The sequence below is a fragment of the Clarias gariepinus genome, chromosome 19 (assembly GCF_024256425.1).
Source record: "Clarias gariepinus isolate MV-2021 ecotype Netherlands chromosome 19, CGAR_prim_01v2, whole genome shotgun sequence".
Classification (NCBI taxonomy): domain Eukaryota; kingdom Metazoa; phylum Chordata; class Actinopteri; order Siluriformes; family Clariidae; genus Clarias; species Clarias gariepinus.
In genome coordinates this window covers 3,298,046-3,315,734 of record NC_071118.1, presented here as the reverse complement: position 1 = coordinate 3,315,734, position 17,689 = coordinate 3,298,046, and the positions used below count along the sequence as shown (strand labels likewise).

Below are 17,689 nucleotides of genomic sequence, written 5' to 3'. Positions count from 1 at the left end.
CGGATCATAATCTCACCTCTGGAGTTTGCATGTGCTTGGTGGGTTCCCTCCGGGCATTCCGGTTTCCTCCCGCAGTCCAAAGACATGCAGATTAGACTAATTTGCGTTCCCAAATTGCCAAGTTACCGCAAGTATCTAATCAGCCAAGCACATGGTAACAACTCAATGCATTTAGGCATTTAGAACTAACATAAATATGTTCGGCTGAAGTTCAAACTGAGCATCAGAAAGGTGATTTAAGTGACATTGTTGGTTGTTGGTGGCAGGTCGGGTTCTATGGGGGAAAATGCCTCGTTGATGTCAGAGGGCAAGAGAATGGACAGACCAGTTCGAGCTGACCACATCGAACCTTAAAGCAGATGCCCTATAGAAGCAGAAGACCACACCAGGTGCCACTCCTGTCAGCTAAGAACCACAAAGCTGCTCAGCTTTGTTGTTCTCTTGTGGGTGTGGCTGAGGAGTAGCTCATTTACATAAACACTGAAACGGTGGGTTTGGAAGAGGAGTGCGAGGTATGAAAAACTGCATTATGGTAAGGGTGTTTTAGCTGGGGCACGCACTTTCGGGGAAGCATTGTTGAATCTTTTAAAGAAATAGCAAAACATGAGAAAATACAAAATATGCCTGATTGGTTAACGACGTTATTTTTAATAGTGTAGCATAATCCTACACACACTCTCAGTCTCTATACATGCAATGACCTGTAGCTCACACTAGTGGTCATTGCTGTATGGGGACTCTACTCTACTGGAGGTTCGAGGCGACAACGCTAACCACTGATCCTTCATGTTGCCTCATGTGCCAGAATACGACTTCAAAGCTCATCATTGTCTGTTATCATGGCTGTAATATTCAAGACTTTCTAACATTTTTATTGCAAATCCAGATTCAAACAGATGCTGTGGCTCGTCTCCATCATTTAAAAAAAAAAAAACGGATCTAAACTGCCTCGGCTGTCGGCTCTGACACGAATCGCGTGCGTATCGCTCTCTGAAGCCGACACGCTGGAGAACCGCGACTAGAAACGTTAACGTCAACATCAACTGAAAGATCAAAGGTGACAGGAAGTTTGTTTCATCTTCAAGACACTGCAGAGATGTCGAGTCCTCCCGAAGATCAACAGATCACAAGCAGCGAATCCTTAGAAATACAGCATCATATTAAACGCATTGAAAGCGCAGAGGAATTATAAGACAAATACACAACCAAATGTTCATATGAGCGTATGGGAGACATTACATTAATTACTACTTTTAAATAACCACTCCGACATTTGATACATTTTATCCTCTATTTTGGCCTGATCCGTGTAACGTGACTCAAAACTCAAATCAAATCAATGCACTTAAAAAAAATGCTTTTTTTTCCACAAACATGTCACGTTTCCCAAAGGCCTACGTAATCACATGACCAGGTTTTATTTATAATACGTGCGGAAGAAACGTGAAGCTAAAAAGAAAGAGACGCAAGCAGACAGTTATAGATTCGACATTAATTATACATAAACTGAAGAGGAGAAGGAAAGTGGAACGGAGCGCTTTTTATTCAAAGTAAAGTTCACACAGGAGAGCAGTTTGAAAGCCGATTCGAGAAGACGTGATACTTCACATTAATTTGCATAGATTTCTTTTTAGCAATACTTTCAGTTCCGTGCAAATTCCACAAGTCAGGCACTTTTTGAAACATGCCGTGTTTGCATGAAGCAAAAAGCATTTTGTGTTTATTTTTAATGTACACTCAAAAATCTTTAGTATGTCAAACAAGTTCATAAGACACACTGAATACAGATTTAAGCAGTGCCGAGGGGCGTTCAAATCAAACCGGGACCTGTACACACAATTATCCATTAACACTAGTTAAACGCTACAGGAACTTGAATGGCCACATCCCCCTACAGTCCTGACGTCTCTCCAAGCCACATGTTTGGGCCATTAAAGGAGTTCCTGGGAGGCCGGCATTTCAGACGTGAAGCAGGCAGGCAGTCAGATCATTGCATACTGAGAGAAATTTATATCTTGATGGTATCTAAACTCTAGTGAAACACTGGGATAAGTGCATTAGTGTAGCAGGGGATTATATAGAGAAATAAAGGGAGCTTTTACTTCCATATCTGTGTTCTGTTATTTACCATTACAATGATTACAGGGGTCCGTTCTTCGTACGTCGCTAACTCAGTTAGCTGGATTTGATTGTTGTGGATTTGTCCTGATCTTGGATTGTTTCGTTCTTCGATGCGCTTCTAGCATTTGTTGTCATAGCAACATATCCGTAAGCTTGAACCTGCTCGGGAGCAGGTTTATTTCATGTAAACAGGATTTAGGCTGCGCTCCTGGCGGGTTATGATTGGTTGAAATGGCGAGGTCACATCTGATTGGTTAAAGAGTACGACTGACTCACGTGGAAAAAGATGAGTATATGCCCCCTGTCATGGACTCCCCCCCACCCACACACACACACACACACATAATCGCTATCAAATATTACATATGAACATAAATTCATAGGTTTAGTATTATCAAATATGATATTACTTTTATAATAAACCCTAGGCATGAGACAGCCGAGACCATTATTACAAACTCTTGTATAATGTTTATTTTGTAACACATTTATTTTTCAGGGGTTTGTCATAAAAATATGCATAAAATTATTGTCTCATGTTATTTGTAATTTGTAAACCATTAACCTATGAATTTATGTTCTAATATAATATTTGATAGCGATTATGTAGGGGGGGCAATCCATGGCAGGGGGGCATTTCAGCGCATAACACGTGTTATAAAAAAAATTGAGCCGCTCTTTTTCCATTTCGTCAACCAATCGGAGGGCTTGTGATCAGTGTTTCTACTGTTGATGCATATCGCCTTTTAAACCAACGCACGAGCGCGCAATAATCCTAGACAACTCAGTCCAGCTATACTAATCATCAACAACAGGTGAGCTCGAAGAACCGAATTAGCCGGATCGTAATTAGCACGATGATCTCATCTTAGATGTGTCAATTCATCTCGGATGTGTCAAGCGACGTACGAAGAACGGACCCCAGGTTTTGCACTTTTATTTATTTATTTTTTTACATGGTTCTCTATGGAATTCCCTATGAATGAGCTGTTACTATAGCAACACTAGCATATAAATAATGAAGGTATTACTATAAACCTGTGGCCAAGTGTAACATCAGATTCAACACTTTCTAACCAATCAGATTTGAGAATTCTAATCTCACAACTCTCTCCGCATCCTTATCTGGCGCATCCTCAAACTTGCACTGTAACTGTAACCATGGTAACCGTGTCCTTTCAGTTCGTCATAAGTTGACGTCTTCCCTCAAACAGCAGCACGCTCGCAGCCATGGCAGCATTCAGACTGTCCACTCCTCGCACCATGGGGATCAATAGTCTCCGCCCCCTCGTCTCTTCGGCCAACTGCAAAGCTTCCTGGCTCAAACCGTGAGTCTCTCCACCAATCACGATGGCCGTATGGCTTCCAGTCCAACTCCTATGATAAGGCAGGGTTTTTAAAACCGGGCCCGTCTGCTTAAACCCGCCCACTTCATCCTCTTCATCCTCATCTTCATCATATTCTTTCCTGGAGTTTTGTCGGCTGCTGATCCATCCGAGGTCTCCGGCTTTTCTGTGCCGCTGAGGTGTGAGGTGTGCGTGTTCCGACTCGGTCATGGAGCGGGTCGAGTTGTCGGCTACGTGGACGGTCGTCGCGTGAGGAAGGTGAAGCTGGATTTCAGTCCAGGACAGACTTGGGATTATGGGAAGGCGAAAGTGGGCACCCATGCCAGCACGGAGGACCTTGGGCTCCCAGGCATCCACACAACCTGACAGAGAATATTGAGACAGGATTAATGAATTTGTAAAATACAAGAGCCGTTTGAGTCAAACTGGGACTTTTGATTTGGAAAAATAACAGAACACAGTTATGTGAGTTAAAAACTCCCTTCATTTCTCTATATAATCCCCTGCAACACTAATGCACTTACCCCAGTGTTTCACTAGTGCTTGGATATCATCAAGGAAGAAAGTTAGTTAAAGTTAAAGTTAGTGCGCTGGAGCCATGATCGGACTGCCTGTCTGAGTCAAGTCTGAAACGCCGGCCCCCCAGGAACTCCTTTAATGGCCCGAACATGCGAAAATAGCTTGGAGTGAGGTCAGGGATACGCCGATAATATACATTATCTGGAAACAATGGCACTGTTTAAATGTTCAAGAGTCTCATCATTGTACCGAGCTTAAAGCCTTCTGTAACTGTCGACTGGTTTGCCCTGATTCACCAGAAATGTCATCTGCCTAATATTATAACATAATGCATTGTTAATCCTTAGCTTTACATTTGACACTAATATAATCCTAAAAAAAAATCAGTGTTTTTATGATGATGATGATGAAGATGCACTAAGTTCCTACCTGTACTGAGCAGCACGCTGTGACATCCAGCAGCAGCGGCACAGCGCAACGTCGCCCCAAGGTTCCCTGGATCCCGCACGTTATCGCAGATAAGCGTCAGAGGCAACGCCTTCCCACGTGTCTCCTCAGAAAATGACATCCGGGACACCTCTGGACGTTTGAAGATAGCTGCGAGAACGTGTCATGGCATACTGTTATTAAGGAAATCGGACCAGAAACATGAAGACGTGAAAGGAATTAAAAAAAAAAATAATCTACAATGCATTCTATTATAGGAAAATAATCAACAATCAGGCGGTATAATGAATTATTATTTCTTTTCCACCACAACAACCATTTACAGCTAGTTCATGTTGTTACTTTGATGTTACAGTATTTTATAGCAGCTTCAAAGAGCTTTATAATAACAATAACAATAGTTTGTAAGCTCGTCATGAATTTCAAATACGGATCCCTCTCCTGTCACCATATTACCGATCATATCGAGTGCTGTGTGATCAGGCCAGATCTGGACGTCCTCCATCTTGACCTTGACCAAGCTTGCTTGTGTGATTTTGTTTACGGGAAGCTCCTGTAGTCTTTCAAGGGTGCTGAAGAAGATGGTGAGTGGAGAAGCCCCCGCACCCAGAGCGTCAGAAATGAGGCGTCGTCCTTCCACGAGGATTTTGCCTTGCTGCTCACGGAGCTTCTTCGACCGAGCCAAGTTTACCAAACGTCTGGAAATGGGAAAGAAACGTTAAAGACATAAAGAGTGCCGTGATTTTTGCAACAAAAAAAAAATGCAAAGTGGTCTATGCTTCTTATTTATCCCCTACTGCTGAAAATGTGAACCATGTTGAATGAAAATTGCGTGTTGGTAGACAGAATACAGTGGTGCAGAACAGCTCCAGGGGTCCGTTCTTCGTACATTGTAACTCAGTTAGCTGGATTTGATTGTTGTGGATTTGTCCTGATCTTGGATTGTTTCGTTCTTCGATGCGCTTCTAGCATTTGTTGTCATAGCAACATATCCGTAAGCTTGAACCTGCTCGGGAGCAGGTTTATTTCATGTAAACAGGATTTGGCCTGCGCTCCTGGCGGGTTATGATTGGTTGAAATGGCGAGGTCACATCTGATTGGTTAAAGAGCATGACCGACTCACGTGGAAAAAGAAAAGTATATGCCCCCTGCCATGGACCCCCCCACCCACACACACACATAATCGCTATCAAATATTATATATGAACATAAATTCATAGGTTTATTATTATCAAATATGATATTACTATTATAATAAACCCTAGGCATGAGACAGCCGTTGAGACCATTATTACAAACTCTTGTATAATGTTTATTTTGTAACATTTATTTTTCAGGGGTTTGTCATATATATAAATATTTATTAGCATATTTTTATTAAAAAAATTAATATTTTATAATGATAAATTGGACGAAACTAATTTTATTATAAAATAAACAATATAAAAGTATACATAATATTTCTATTTTTTCATATACAACATATTTATTTTCATATTGCTTATTTTATTTTATTGTCTCATGTAATTTGTAATTTGTAAACCATTAACCTATGAATTTATGTTCTAATATAATATTTGATAGCGATTATGTAGGGGGGGCAATCCATGGCAGGGGGGCATTTCAGCGCATAACACGTGTTATAAAAAAATTGAGCCGCTCTTTTTCCATTTCGTCAACCAATCGGAGGGCTTGTGATCAGTGTTTCTACTGTCGATGCATATCGCCTTTTAAACCAACGCACGAGCGCGCAATAATCCTAGACAACTCAGTCCAGCTATACTAATCATCAACAACAGGTGAGCTCAAAGAACCAACTTAGCCGGATCGTAATTAGCACGATGATCTCATCTTAGATGTGTCAATTCATCTCGGATGTGTCAAGCGACGTACGAAGAACGGACCTCTGGGTTCAACCCTGGATCCTGGATTATTGTCTCCGCTATGTTTTACATATTCTAATGTGGGTTTCCTCAAGGGTTCCCTGGATTCCTCAAAAACATGCCAGAAATGTAATAGTTTCTCTAAAAGCGCTACCATTAGTCCTGTGTAAAGCACCCTGAGACCATGCATGTGTGGGGTCGCTTCTCATCTAAGGGAGGCTCACTCACACTTGTGAGTTCGGTGATGAACGATGACTTTTCCAGCACGATGTAGCGCCTGGCCATAAGGCAAAAGTGATAACCAAGTGACTGGGGGACAAAACATTGAAAATTTGGTTCCACAGCAGGAAACTCCCCAGACCTTAATCCCACTGAGAACTTGTGGTCGATCCTTAATGTAAATAAGAACGGGCTGCGCCATCAGTAAGGATGTGGTCCAGAAGTTGATCGACAGCATTCCGGGGCGACACTGAAAATACTGATCCTTTGCATAAACTTAATGTAAATGTCAATAAAAGCCTCTGACACTCAGAAATGCTTGTAATTATACTTCAGTATATCGAAGTAACATCTGACAGAAAGATCTAAAAACACAGACTTTGTGTACATTTGTTTCATTCTCAAAACTTTTTCTACAAGTTCATTGGTGTGTGTGTGTGTTTTGGCTCACAAATGAGGTTTGGTTATTACAGTCACTAACACAGGTAGAGAACCGAACAGTGCTTACGTCACTCTGACGTCATCAGGCTGCGTCCTTTCATATCGCAGCCCTTCCATTTGGTGAAAATCCTGAGGTTTGCTCTTTATTTTCTCATGATGTGACTTTGTCGCGTCTCTGTGTCCCAGCCGAGACTCTTGTGCTGAAGGAGGACACGTGTGTCCGAGTCCCTCTGCGCCTTTAACCTGCTCGTGTTTCACCTCTGACTTCAGATTTATCGAGTCATCGTCATATGATGTTGAAGGAAATGCACCAGGTGCTCTGCGTCTCACCGGGCGCACAAATCTCTTACTGATCCTTTGAGTTTGAGCTGATCCGAGGATCGTACACACTGCTCTCGGGCACCGCATGAGCGCCGCCATATTGGCTAGTGACGTAAGAGCCGTTTGGGAGTCGGCTCTGAGATTCGACTCGCAGATGCAGGGTGTGGTTGATTCTTCGCTTGTTTTCTTTATTTCTGTTTGTGTGTGATTACAAGTGTCATATTTATCACATATTGCTTTTCACCAGTTGCTCTTGTTTTACATGAACGTACCAAGAATTGTTCGAAAGTTATAGTTGTACAATATGTAATATACACGTTTGTTTTATAGTTGTTTTGCTGTAAATAAATTATTTTGTTGAATAAGTAAGCGTTTTTATATGTAGCTTAGAAGCCATTGAAGCAAATTTTTTGCTAAGCTATCCCGTTGTCTAGCAACGGCGCGAAGCTTGAACAGAAAATGGATCCTGATTCGACTACTAATGGTCAGGTAAACCGAATCATCTGACTCACTGAACAATAACTGCCCATATTAGGGTAAAACTCCGCCCCCTACGATATGATTGGCTATTTCTTTATTACGTACAGTCTTCTGAGATTTTTGATAGGATAATTCATTTGTCAATTACTAGTATCGCCTGTATTATTATTATTATTATTATGCGCAGGCATACATAAACAAAAAAGTATTATTTTTAATTAACAGTAAAAACAACATATAATTATAATTATAATAATAATCCATTTATTTATTCATTTATTTATTTATTTATTTAAATGCACTGTATGGCTGCCTACACACACACACACACACACACACACACACACTCATACTCACCCTAGAGAAAATCCCATAGCCATTCATTAAACATATTTTGTTATATTTATTGTTAATTTATTTATGTTATAGTTATGTTATGTCCAGCTTTATATTGATATAATTGTTATATCAGTTATACAAGTTACATCTGACACTTATTACAATTGAACTCTGTACTGGGTTGCACTGTACCGTTTCTTACTGTTCCTATTGTCCTCTTTTAGTAGATATAGTACCTTGTATCTTGTGCTTATTGTCAATTGTTTGGTTTTATCTAGCACTATTGTCCTGAAGGTTGTTAAGCTTCAGTATACTGTACCATCTTTATGTTGTCAAAATGACCATAAATCAACTTGAGCACAGGTTTGCCTTGCTTGACTTTGCTTTTCGAGTCAGTTTGTCTTATAACCTTAGATCATATTGACATTTGTCTTATTTAATGAAAAAAAGAAGAGAATGTTAGTATTTTGGATATTGATGAAGATTCATGATACTCATAGATTTGTAAAGTTTTACACAAACAGGTGAACTCAGGTAAATAGTTCTGATGTTTTACTAAGGTTATTTTTATTTATATAATTTGTAATAAAACATTTAAGGATGCACAATATATTAAACACTTTGGCACTTTTTTCATTGTTATGAATTTATAAAGTTTTTATAGAGAAAAATAAATGTAAAAAATATCTGTCTTATATTTTGCTGCTGTCGTTTTATGTTTTTTTTACTAGTGATACATCCAACATAATTATACTCCTCTAAAATGCAAACAAAAACAAACTAAATCATAAGTAATCTTCCACAAAAATAATTATAATAGACGTTTCCATGGTCGTTTTCAGTGTCATGTTAATATTTCACAGCCATGTTTTTTGCACAAACATCCAGAGAGACCTGCCTTCCAGGGTAAATCATTCAGCACCGCGGACAGCGCTTACTTAAACCAGAGGCAGTGGGCAGGATCAAAGCTTAATCCTCATTCTGATTGGTTGTCCTGACAGCAAGAGCCAATCGTATATGAGCTATACCTCCTCTAATGGAGATAACCCAGATTATCTTGTTTATGTCGCCATAACTTTGGATCTGAAGAGGATTCGGATGGGGTTTGATTACCGAACGGCTGTGCGAGGATTGTTTTAAAATGAACTGGCATGGATTCTACAGCAGTGATAAAATAAATATAGCATGAAGTAAAAATTTTTCAGATCAAACAGTGAATATGATGTAATGGGCACCGATGGAAGTAAGAGCTGTAAGGTTTGTATAGGGTCTCAGTGCATTTATGTTTGTCCTATTATTTAAGTTTATTATTTTACACCCTTTATGATGTTTAAACACTGTATTGTATAGACACTATAAATATTCATAACAGTATTTAGCTCTAAAAACTAAATACTAAATAAAGTATATGTACTGTATATATTTTAGAGCATCCAACATTCTGTCTGGCTATAAATTATATTAAATAATTTAATAATTAATACTTGTCTAAGCAATCAATAAAGCTGTTTGTCTTGATCTTAATTCATTTAAGAATAACAATTCCTCATGATGGCAGAATATTTGTAAACAATATTTACAATATAAAAAAATGGAATAAGAATAACTTATTGGCTGCTATTGAATATTTAGAGCATTTTGATGTGCATTTTTATGAATAAACACAAATCCCGTCAGCCATGCTCTAAAATCAGGTGGACAGCCTGCCCAAAAGAGTGGAGGTTGTTTTTGTAACAGCAGAATGGGACAAAATCTAAAATGGGATATTAAACAAACATATATGAGTGTGATTGCTTAATCTACACTCTTCATCAGACCTGCCTGTTTCATCCGGACACCTTTTTTGCTTGTTAATAGATCACATAATTATTCATTCTTACAAACAATCTATTGCTTGCGTTTATTACAGAATCCACCACAGCACAAGGAGGAACATCACTACCCATCTGGATGGCGTGGCTTTCTATCCAGTTTGGGCGCCTCAGTTCCTTCAGGATTGCACATCAGGTCACGGCGGATGATTCGGGACGAGAGGACACCTGTCCCGGAGTATGTTCTGTCTTCTCTACCAGGCCCTGAGAAACTGCATGTAGAATGGAACCTTCCCATTTTTATCAACATGTTCTTACCTGAGTTTCCCCACCGCAGCATCCCTGGACACACTCACTTCCAGGTCAGGAAAAGGTTCTCCAAACCACCTATAGTCTGACGCTGTGTTTCTCCTCTTGTGGGGCAGTTACATGTTTAATTGTGGAATAGATTTCCTGAAATCTTGTTCATATTGTGTCCTCAGATTCTGGGCTACATTGCAAAAGGATCATTTGGTCCCATCTTAAAGGTGAAGGACAAGTCAAAACAAAAGACATATGCCGTTAAGGTACATGTATTATCTTTATTTCTTTTATCACTTCCATCATTATTATGTATTATATTCACAATTTAGGCCAAAACTAAATATTTAAACTCAGTGACAATTACACACTTTTGCACAATCTATTACATTATTTTTACAGCTTCCGATTCCAAGTTAGTCCTGGGTATTTCTTTACTGTCTTAATACTTTATCTCTTAGGTTAACTTGTTTTTATGTATTCTGTTGATTCGTTTCCAGGCAATGGATTGATAAGTTGATTATGTAAGCACTAAAGAGCTCAGGAGAGAACATTGTGATGTAGTAAACATGTGTTTGGATTTAGATTTGAGCTCTGAAAGCTGGCGTTAATCACAGAAAAAACGTCTGAGCTCATGTGATTACACATATAATTATAGAGTGAAAAGCCTCAGTGGTTTTCCACCAAAACGACCACACAGATTTTCCAGTATTTCCACCTTAACAACTAAAAAAAGAACTATGTGCAAATAAAGCAAGGTTGTGATTAATCAAAATATAATCACATACTATACTCCTTTTTAAACATGTAAATGTAAGTCTTAGAACTCTCCAAAATGTGTGTGTTAACTCCAGCCCCGGCTGAAACACAGCTCAGTTCCTGCATTCTGGTTGCTTAAATATCTTTTGGTTTTACTCCTTTTTCAAACGCACTGTTTCAGTATCTGTAGAATTGAACGAACTGCCCCATAACACCCCTTTTTGAAAGTGCATTTTCTCAGAACACAGGAACTGGAAATATCTATGTTTGGGAGCGTATCAAGCATTTCCGAAAGCTTTTTTAGGCTTACAAAGCCTAAAAGTATTTTTACAAACAAAATACAGGAAAATATATACAGGATACATATATACAGGATAAGAGCATTAATTCACATAGAAGTGTAGGTTCATCTACATCATAAATGGAATGCTGTATAGAAATATTGAAATAATGTACAGCAGGAGCTGGCGGTACGGTGGCTTACTGTTTAACACTGTTGTTACTCTAGCACCTCCAGGTCCTGGGTTCAATTCCCTGTGTGCATGAAGTTTGCAATCTCTTCCCATGCTTGGTTTCCTCTGAGTTCTCTGGTTTCTTCTAACAGACCAAAGACATGCAGATTAGGGAAATTGGCCCATAGTAAATAGAGACACAAATGGCAACTCACTACAGCATCTTGCAAAAAAAAAAAAATCCGTGGACAGCATCTAGTATAGTGAGGTTCAGATACTTTGGGTGAAGTGTATAAAATCTGAGTTCTCACACAGCGTGTATGTGTTTGGAAACTTAGGTCATCCCGAAGTCTGAGATTCTTCGTCTGGGTGTGTTGGACCAGTCTAAGGAAGAGGTGATAGTCCAGGTTGGTCCAAGTGCATATGCGCTTTTACCTCAGATTGTAATGTCTGTAGTTGTCTGTTACAAAAAACTGGGTAGAAAGACATTTCTTTACTGGATTATAATGTAAACTGATCACAAGTCACGATATCTTTGTCTCCTCTGTGTAAAGTTCAAACGTTCTGATCCCTCAGTAGTCAGCTCATTCGGTTGTCCTGTGTATGTTGTTGTCTAACTGTTGCTTTGCAGCGTCAGGTCCGCCACCCTTTCGTCCACGACCTGCAGGACTGCTGGCAGACCCAGCACCATCTCTATATTAGTGAGTGACTCGGAACCCAGCCCCCTCGGTCCAGCTTACCTCCTCCTTTCCTCACATCAGGATGTTGCCAACGACTGTTTCCTCCTGAGCTGTCACAGACTCCCTTACGTGCTCTTTTACTTCAAGCATTTCTTTAATGAGAATGAAATTGTTGGCAGTTATTTGTGAACAGTTTCACAGCAAAACGGTTTAGAGCATGGCTGATGGGATTTGTGTTTATTCATAAAAATGCACATCAAAATGCTCTAAATATTCAATAGCAGCCAATAAGTTATTCTTATTCCATTTTTTTTTTAAACACCTTTTTTTTTTTCTCTTTGTGTTTCGGCAGGCATACATTGCGGTTTATAAGAAAACCTTTTCAGTTAAAAAAAAGGTGCGGTCATTAAAAATTCACACTGATATAGGCAAAATAATTTTGACAAAGTTTGGGCAATTGTGCTTTTTCACTTCTACGACACAGCAAAATATTTGCTAACACTTTGTAATAATTATTGCTTCTTTAAAAAACTTAAAGCTGCTCAGATGGAGATATCTCATTTTTCCATCAAAGCTGTTCATATGCATTGAGGATTATGTGACTCAAAAATGTTCTGGAAACTAAAGTAAAGCTAGAAATGTCCTTTATTTATTCTTTATTAATTCTCCCATTTCATGCTTGAAGAAAGCCGAGCACAACTGCATAGCTGCTAGGAAGATAAATTATACCCTAAGTAGCTGCCTGTCCATTCTTTAATATCGGAAATTGCTCCCTTCGTCTCTTTGGCCGAGAACACGTTGTCCCACCCTTATAGTGAACCGTCCTGATGTCGTCTTGTGCCTGAAGAAAAGAAATAATGAAATGAACTGTCGCAGTGGCACATCACACCTAGAGTCCAGTTCCTTTTCACTCCTAATTCTCTTCCCTTCCCTTAGTGGACTTGTAGCTATAAAATAGCCTTGAGCATGGGTTGTGGTGTCTGTTGCACTGAGCTCACCTACCTGTATTAATAAATACTGTACGCTTGTGTGACTTTATCAGCTGTAGAACATCTTCTAAGATGTCAAATGCATGTTTTAAGATTCACTCTTTAATGCTGCATTCGACTTAATTCAGAAATATTAAGTCCCACGTCGGCATCCGTGACCCATGTGCACCTGAACTATATCTCATTCATTTGTGTATACAGTATAATTTGGTTAAATAGAGGAGTTCCTAACTCTGGGTTGATGAGATCATCGCATATAACGAGTTCAGAGGGCCTACTTTAGTTTTTCTGTCTTGGAAATTATAAGATGTCGAATGCAGAATAAGAAAAAGGGTTGGTCCGTCTTTATCTGTGTGTGTGTGTGTGTGAGTGTGTATACAATATACTCTATATGGAAGCGAACCTACACTATGTGAGATGAACGGTCTTAACAAACATGATCCTTTGTGTAAGTGACAGTTAGACTATTATTGTACATGGTGTCTGTACACATCTACAGCGTCCTCTTTACTTGCTTCCGTGCCTCTCCAGTGTGTGACTACTGCAGCACAGGAGACTTATACACCTACTGGGTGATGATCGGGCACTTTGGAGAGGATGCAGTTAAGGTGTTTGCTGCTGAGCTCGGTTCTGCTCTAGGTAAGGATTTTAAACTCGGTTGCCTATTATAGTGGAGAGCTGTGCTTTAATCCGTTTTTTCCCCACAGGGTTTCTTCACGATTTCGGAATCATCCACCGTGATGTTAAGGTCAGGATATTGACATCTCATATCTTTTATAAAGATGACATAATAAGAGATAAAAGCAGGGATCTGAAAATGAAGGCTTGTTTTGTTATTTAGATGGAGAATGTTCTTTTATCAGACCAGGGTAAGTGCATCATGTGTTTTCCATACAGTCCACTAGATGGTGCTGTTGATTTTTTTTTTTTCTAGCCATTTCAGAACATTCCAGAATCTACAATAGTCTTGTAGTACTTGTTAATAATACTGTGCAAATTTACAGCCTTTGTTATTACAGACATATTTAATTTAATTACAAATTAATAAAATATAGTATTATAGAAGTTGTTGGAGACTGTAATGGATGTAAAATTGAATGTATATGTATATTTAATGTATTTCTTGTAATGATTTGCTGTTTCCATGTGTGTCAGGGCATTTACGCCTGGCTGATTTCGGTTTGTCCCGGAGGCTCGAACAGGGAGGAAGGGCCTTCACTATCTGCGGGACGATTCAATACATGGGTTCATTTCTTTCTTTTTGGACAATACAAGGCTATACAAGAGATACAGATTCTTTGTGTATATTAAATAAACTGTAATATATAAGTAAAATTGCAATTCAGTTTGTGTTTGTGTTATTGTGTCCTATAAAAGCTTCCTGTTACATTACAGCTCCTGAAGTCCTGAGCGGGGGTCCGTACAGCCACGCCGCTGATTGGTGGTCACTCGGGATCCTGCTCTTCGCATTGGCTACCGGCAAGGTGCGTTCATAAAGCAAGGCCACTGACACGTGACTGCATCACTGTACAGGGATGTTTTTAGCCAGTCATGCTGGACTGCAGGTCACACAGACTAGTTTATTTGGATCCATAGCGTTTGGAGAATACATATTTCTCTACAGATTTGTTTTACCAAAACACAGTATCGGTGCTGATTTTATTACATTTTTTAATATTATGCATATAATACAGAAAATGTGTGTGCTAAAGAAGATACTTCTAAAGTTTATGCAACATGGAAATGACTAATCTTGCTTCCCTAAAATTTTTAGTTGCCAACGTTAGAAGAGGTGATTTTATATGTGCCGCAAAAAAAGCCATTTTTCAGCGTTATACTGTCTCACTTTAAATAACAATCATTTTAAATACAGGTTATTTCTTTATAAATAGTGATACTAAACTCGGCATATGACCTGTAAAAATTTTTGCAAAAAAGCTTCTTCAAAAAATCTGTAGTGTCCGTAACCATGTCAAATTCTTGTTGCAATATGTTAACAATGTAGCGTTTTAGAATATTACACGTTTTTCAGGTTTATGTCTTTTTAACGTGAAATCTAAATTGGCAAAGTTTTATCTGACTGACAATTAAGATAATTGAAAGATTTGAATTCAAAGAAGTAACGGACACTACGTAAAAGGGCATGAAATTGTATTTAATAAATGTCTTTTTTTTTTATTTGATAAAAATATAAACATGTATGCATATTTACAAAAATAAAAATAAAACATGGATATAAAAAATTGTGTTATATGATCTTATCTGAAAATTCATTTTTTTTTTACCTAGATGAGTTTGGCACCAATAGCATGTTTTGGCTGTTTATTATTTTGCAAAATGTTCAGTGGTTTTGGAGAGGCAGCACACAGGAAGTTATGTGATAGCTTAGCTGCCTGATTGTACAGAGTTCCTCCATAATTTAAGGAAGTGACAGAGTTAGGTAATAAATCAAGAATATCAAGTCTGATAAATATTCTCTCATATGCTCCCGTCAAGGAGTCCCACAGCAAACCATCTGATCCACACACAACTTGGCACAGTTTTTATGCCAGATGCCCTTCCTGAGACAACCTTCCTATTTTTTTGGCCGAGCTTGGGACAAGCACTGCATGCTGTGGCTGGGTAGCATGGGGTGTGACAACCGACAACAAGGCTCGAACCCAAATTACCAGATCCCCAAATCAACAACCTAAGCCTGAGCAACCACCAAGCAACCATCGAGCCTTAGCAACCACTCTCCTTAGATATCAAGTCTGATCATAAATAGATTTAGTTTTTACTCTGTATAATCCAAAAGGTTAGAAAATTTGTCTATGTCTATACTCAAGACAAATGATCTAACTCACTCTCTATACCGCTTATCCTTTTCAGGGTTTGCAGGAAGCCTGTGGAGCTTTTCCCAGGGGAATCAGGGCACAAGGCAGGGTAGACCCTTAATGGGGCACCATTTCATTTCAGGGCATACAAGCATGTGCACTAACTCACACACTACCCAAACCAGTTACAATATAACATCATTCAGTTAGCCTAATCTGCATCTCTTTGGACTGTCAGAGGAAACCGGAGAACCCTGGAGAAAACCCACCAAGCATGGGAAGAACATGCAAACTCCTCCACACAGACTCTGTGGTGGGAATCGAAGGTGCGAAGCCTAAGTGCTAGACAAATAATCTGTAAAAAGGATTATTTTATTAACAAATTCTTACATGCCGTTGGACTTACTTTTACAGTAAATCCAGATAACTGGTTGTAAATTGCTGGTACGCAGAAAAGCTATAAACAGGGATCTGTGGCTACAGTGGGCACAAACTTGAGTGGTGAGTTGACGAGAATTGCTTTGAGGTTTAAAAGAGTGTGTTCATGGTGTACTCATATCCTATCCAGAGTCAGTCATGTGTTTTACTCGACATTTACATGACATTATTTACTCATCTTTATTAAGATCATTGAGCGTGAGGTGGCAATGCACTCTGGAAAGGATGAGAATCAGGTTTGAATGTATATTTAATATACTTCATATCCTCTCTTGTTTTTACAGTTCCCTGTACCCCCAGAGTCAGATCACTGCTACATGCTGAGGAAAGTGCGCTGCTTCCCTTATGAGATGCCCAGAAGCTTCTCTCCTCCCTTTGCCCTGTTGTTGAGTGAGGTGAGAAAAATTAACACTCCCTTAAGATTGGACCAGTTAACCCTAAATCTAAATATGTGTACGATCTAAGCCATGACCTTATCCTGATTTCCTCGTCCCTGCCAGCTGCTGTGTAAGACCCCGACCCGGCGCCTGCGAACACTGGAGCGCTTCAAGCGCCAAACCTATTTTCGTGGCACTTCATTCGACTCGCAGCTCTTGCAGAAAAGCCCAATGAACCTGATCCTGGAACTGAAGAAGCATCCCGACCGCCCTGTCAGAGCCTGCCGAGGTCTGACCCTCGAACCATTTCCCAATTTTGACTTTGACTGTGATTTTCTCAGACATTCGACCTCTACCTCTGCTCAAGAAACCTTAACGCTGGCCAACGTGTAACTAGTGGAGGCTCAGGACCAAGGGCATGTACCTCAGGGCAATGTTCCATAGGGAGCATTCCACATTTTTGTAGCGAGAAGCTATGTAATGTTGTTAGTTTGAAGTGTGTGCCACCGGATTTTTTGTACATTCCATCATTTTCATAATATATTATTTCACTTTGGGGAATTCTTGTGTCCTTTAATAAAATATAGAAGATTTTGAGCAATAAATGTTAAATGTATTCATGGTTTATGTCATAAGCAGAATATTCATGCTTCATTTTTTTTTTTTGCATATCTCAGGGCTAGTCTATATAACACATAAAAAAAATTAAAGTTAAACTAAAAGGAATATGCTATTTAAAAACCACTGCATTTATTGTTTACAGGAATTTTGCCCAATTCACCACAATTTTTCAAATTTTTTTATGTATGCAGAAGGCCTAGGTTCGATTTCTACCCCAGCCGCTGGATGCAGTGGTGGTCCCAAGCCTGGATAAAATGGGACGATTGAGTCAGGAAGGGCATCCGGCGTAAAAGTTGTTCGGATCAGTTGGCCTGTTGTGGCAACCCCTCG

General features: G+C 39.3%; 2 protein-coding genes across 2 annotated transcripts; one reads left to right on the top strand and one right to left on the bottom strand.

The window, feature by feature from the left end:
* Positions 1–3,049: 3,049 nt before the first annotated feature.
* mrm3b (mitochondrial rRNA methyltransferase 3b) lies at positions 3,050–7,411 on the bottom strand. The gene is made up of 4 exons (XM_053478678.1): positions 7,044–7,411; positions 4,890–5,131; positions 4,416–4,583; positions 3,050–3,829 (listed from the first exon to the last, which is right to left on the bottom strand). Exons 1-4 carry the CDS (start codon positions 7,394–7,396, stop codon positions 3,300–3,302), a joined length of 1,293 nt encoding a protein of 430 aa, XP_053334653.1. The 5' UTR covers positions 7,397–7,411; the 3' UTR covers positions 3,050–3,299.
* A 1,805-nt stretch (positions 7,412–9,216) lies between these two features.
* rskrb (ribosomal protein S6 kinase related b) lies at positions 9,217–17,290 on the top strand. Its single transcript, XM_053478757.1, has 12 exons — positions 9,217–9,373; positions 10,026–10,289; positions 10,410–10,493; positions 11,777–11,845; positions 12,070–12,139; positions 13,639–13,746; positions 13,815–13,855; positions 13,949–13,976; positions 14,263–14,352; positions 14,503–14,591; positions 16,646–16,756; positions 16,862–17,290. The coding sequence occupies exons 1-12, from the start codon at positions 9,344–9,346 to the stop codon at positions 17,129–17,131; spliced, it is 1,254 nt and encodes a 417-aa protein (XP_053334732.1). The 5' UTR covers positions 9,217–9,343; the 3' UTR covers positions 17,132–17,290.
* Positions 17,291–17,689: the final 399 nt, after the last annotated feature.

Excerpts from the sequence above, each read along its gene's own strand:
- mrm3b (XM_053478678.1), bottom strand. The coding sequence starts at position 7,396 with ATGGCGGCGCTCATGCGGTGCCCGAGAGCAGTGTGTACGATCCTCGGA. Across the intron at positions 4,584-4,889 it reads CACAGCACTCGATATGATCG|CTATCTTCAAACGTCCAGAG; the intron begins GTAATATGGTGA and ends ACGTTCTCGCAG. Across the intron at positions 3,830-4,415 it reads CAGCGTGCTGCTCAGTACAG|GTTGTGTGGATGCCTGGGAG; the intron begins GTAGGAACTTAG and ends ATTCTCTGTCAG.
- rskrb (XM_053478757.1), top strand. The coding sequence starts at position 9,344 with ATGGGCACCGATGGAAGTAAGAGCTGTAAG. Across the intron at positions 10,494-11,776 it reads AAAAGACATATGCCGTTAAG|GTCATCCCGAAGTCTGAGAT; the intron begins GTACATGTATTA and ends TTGGAAACTTAG. Across the intron at positions 11,846-12,069 it reads AGGAAGAGGTGATAGTCCAG|CGTCAGGTCCGCCACCCTTT; the intron begins GTTGGTCCAAGT and ends GTTGCTTTGCAG.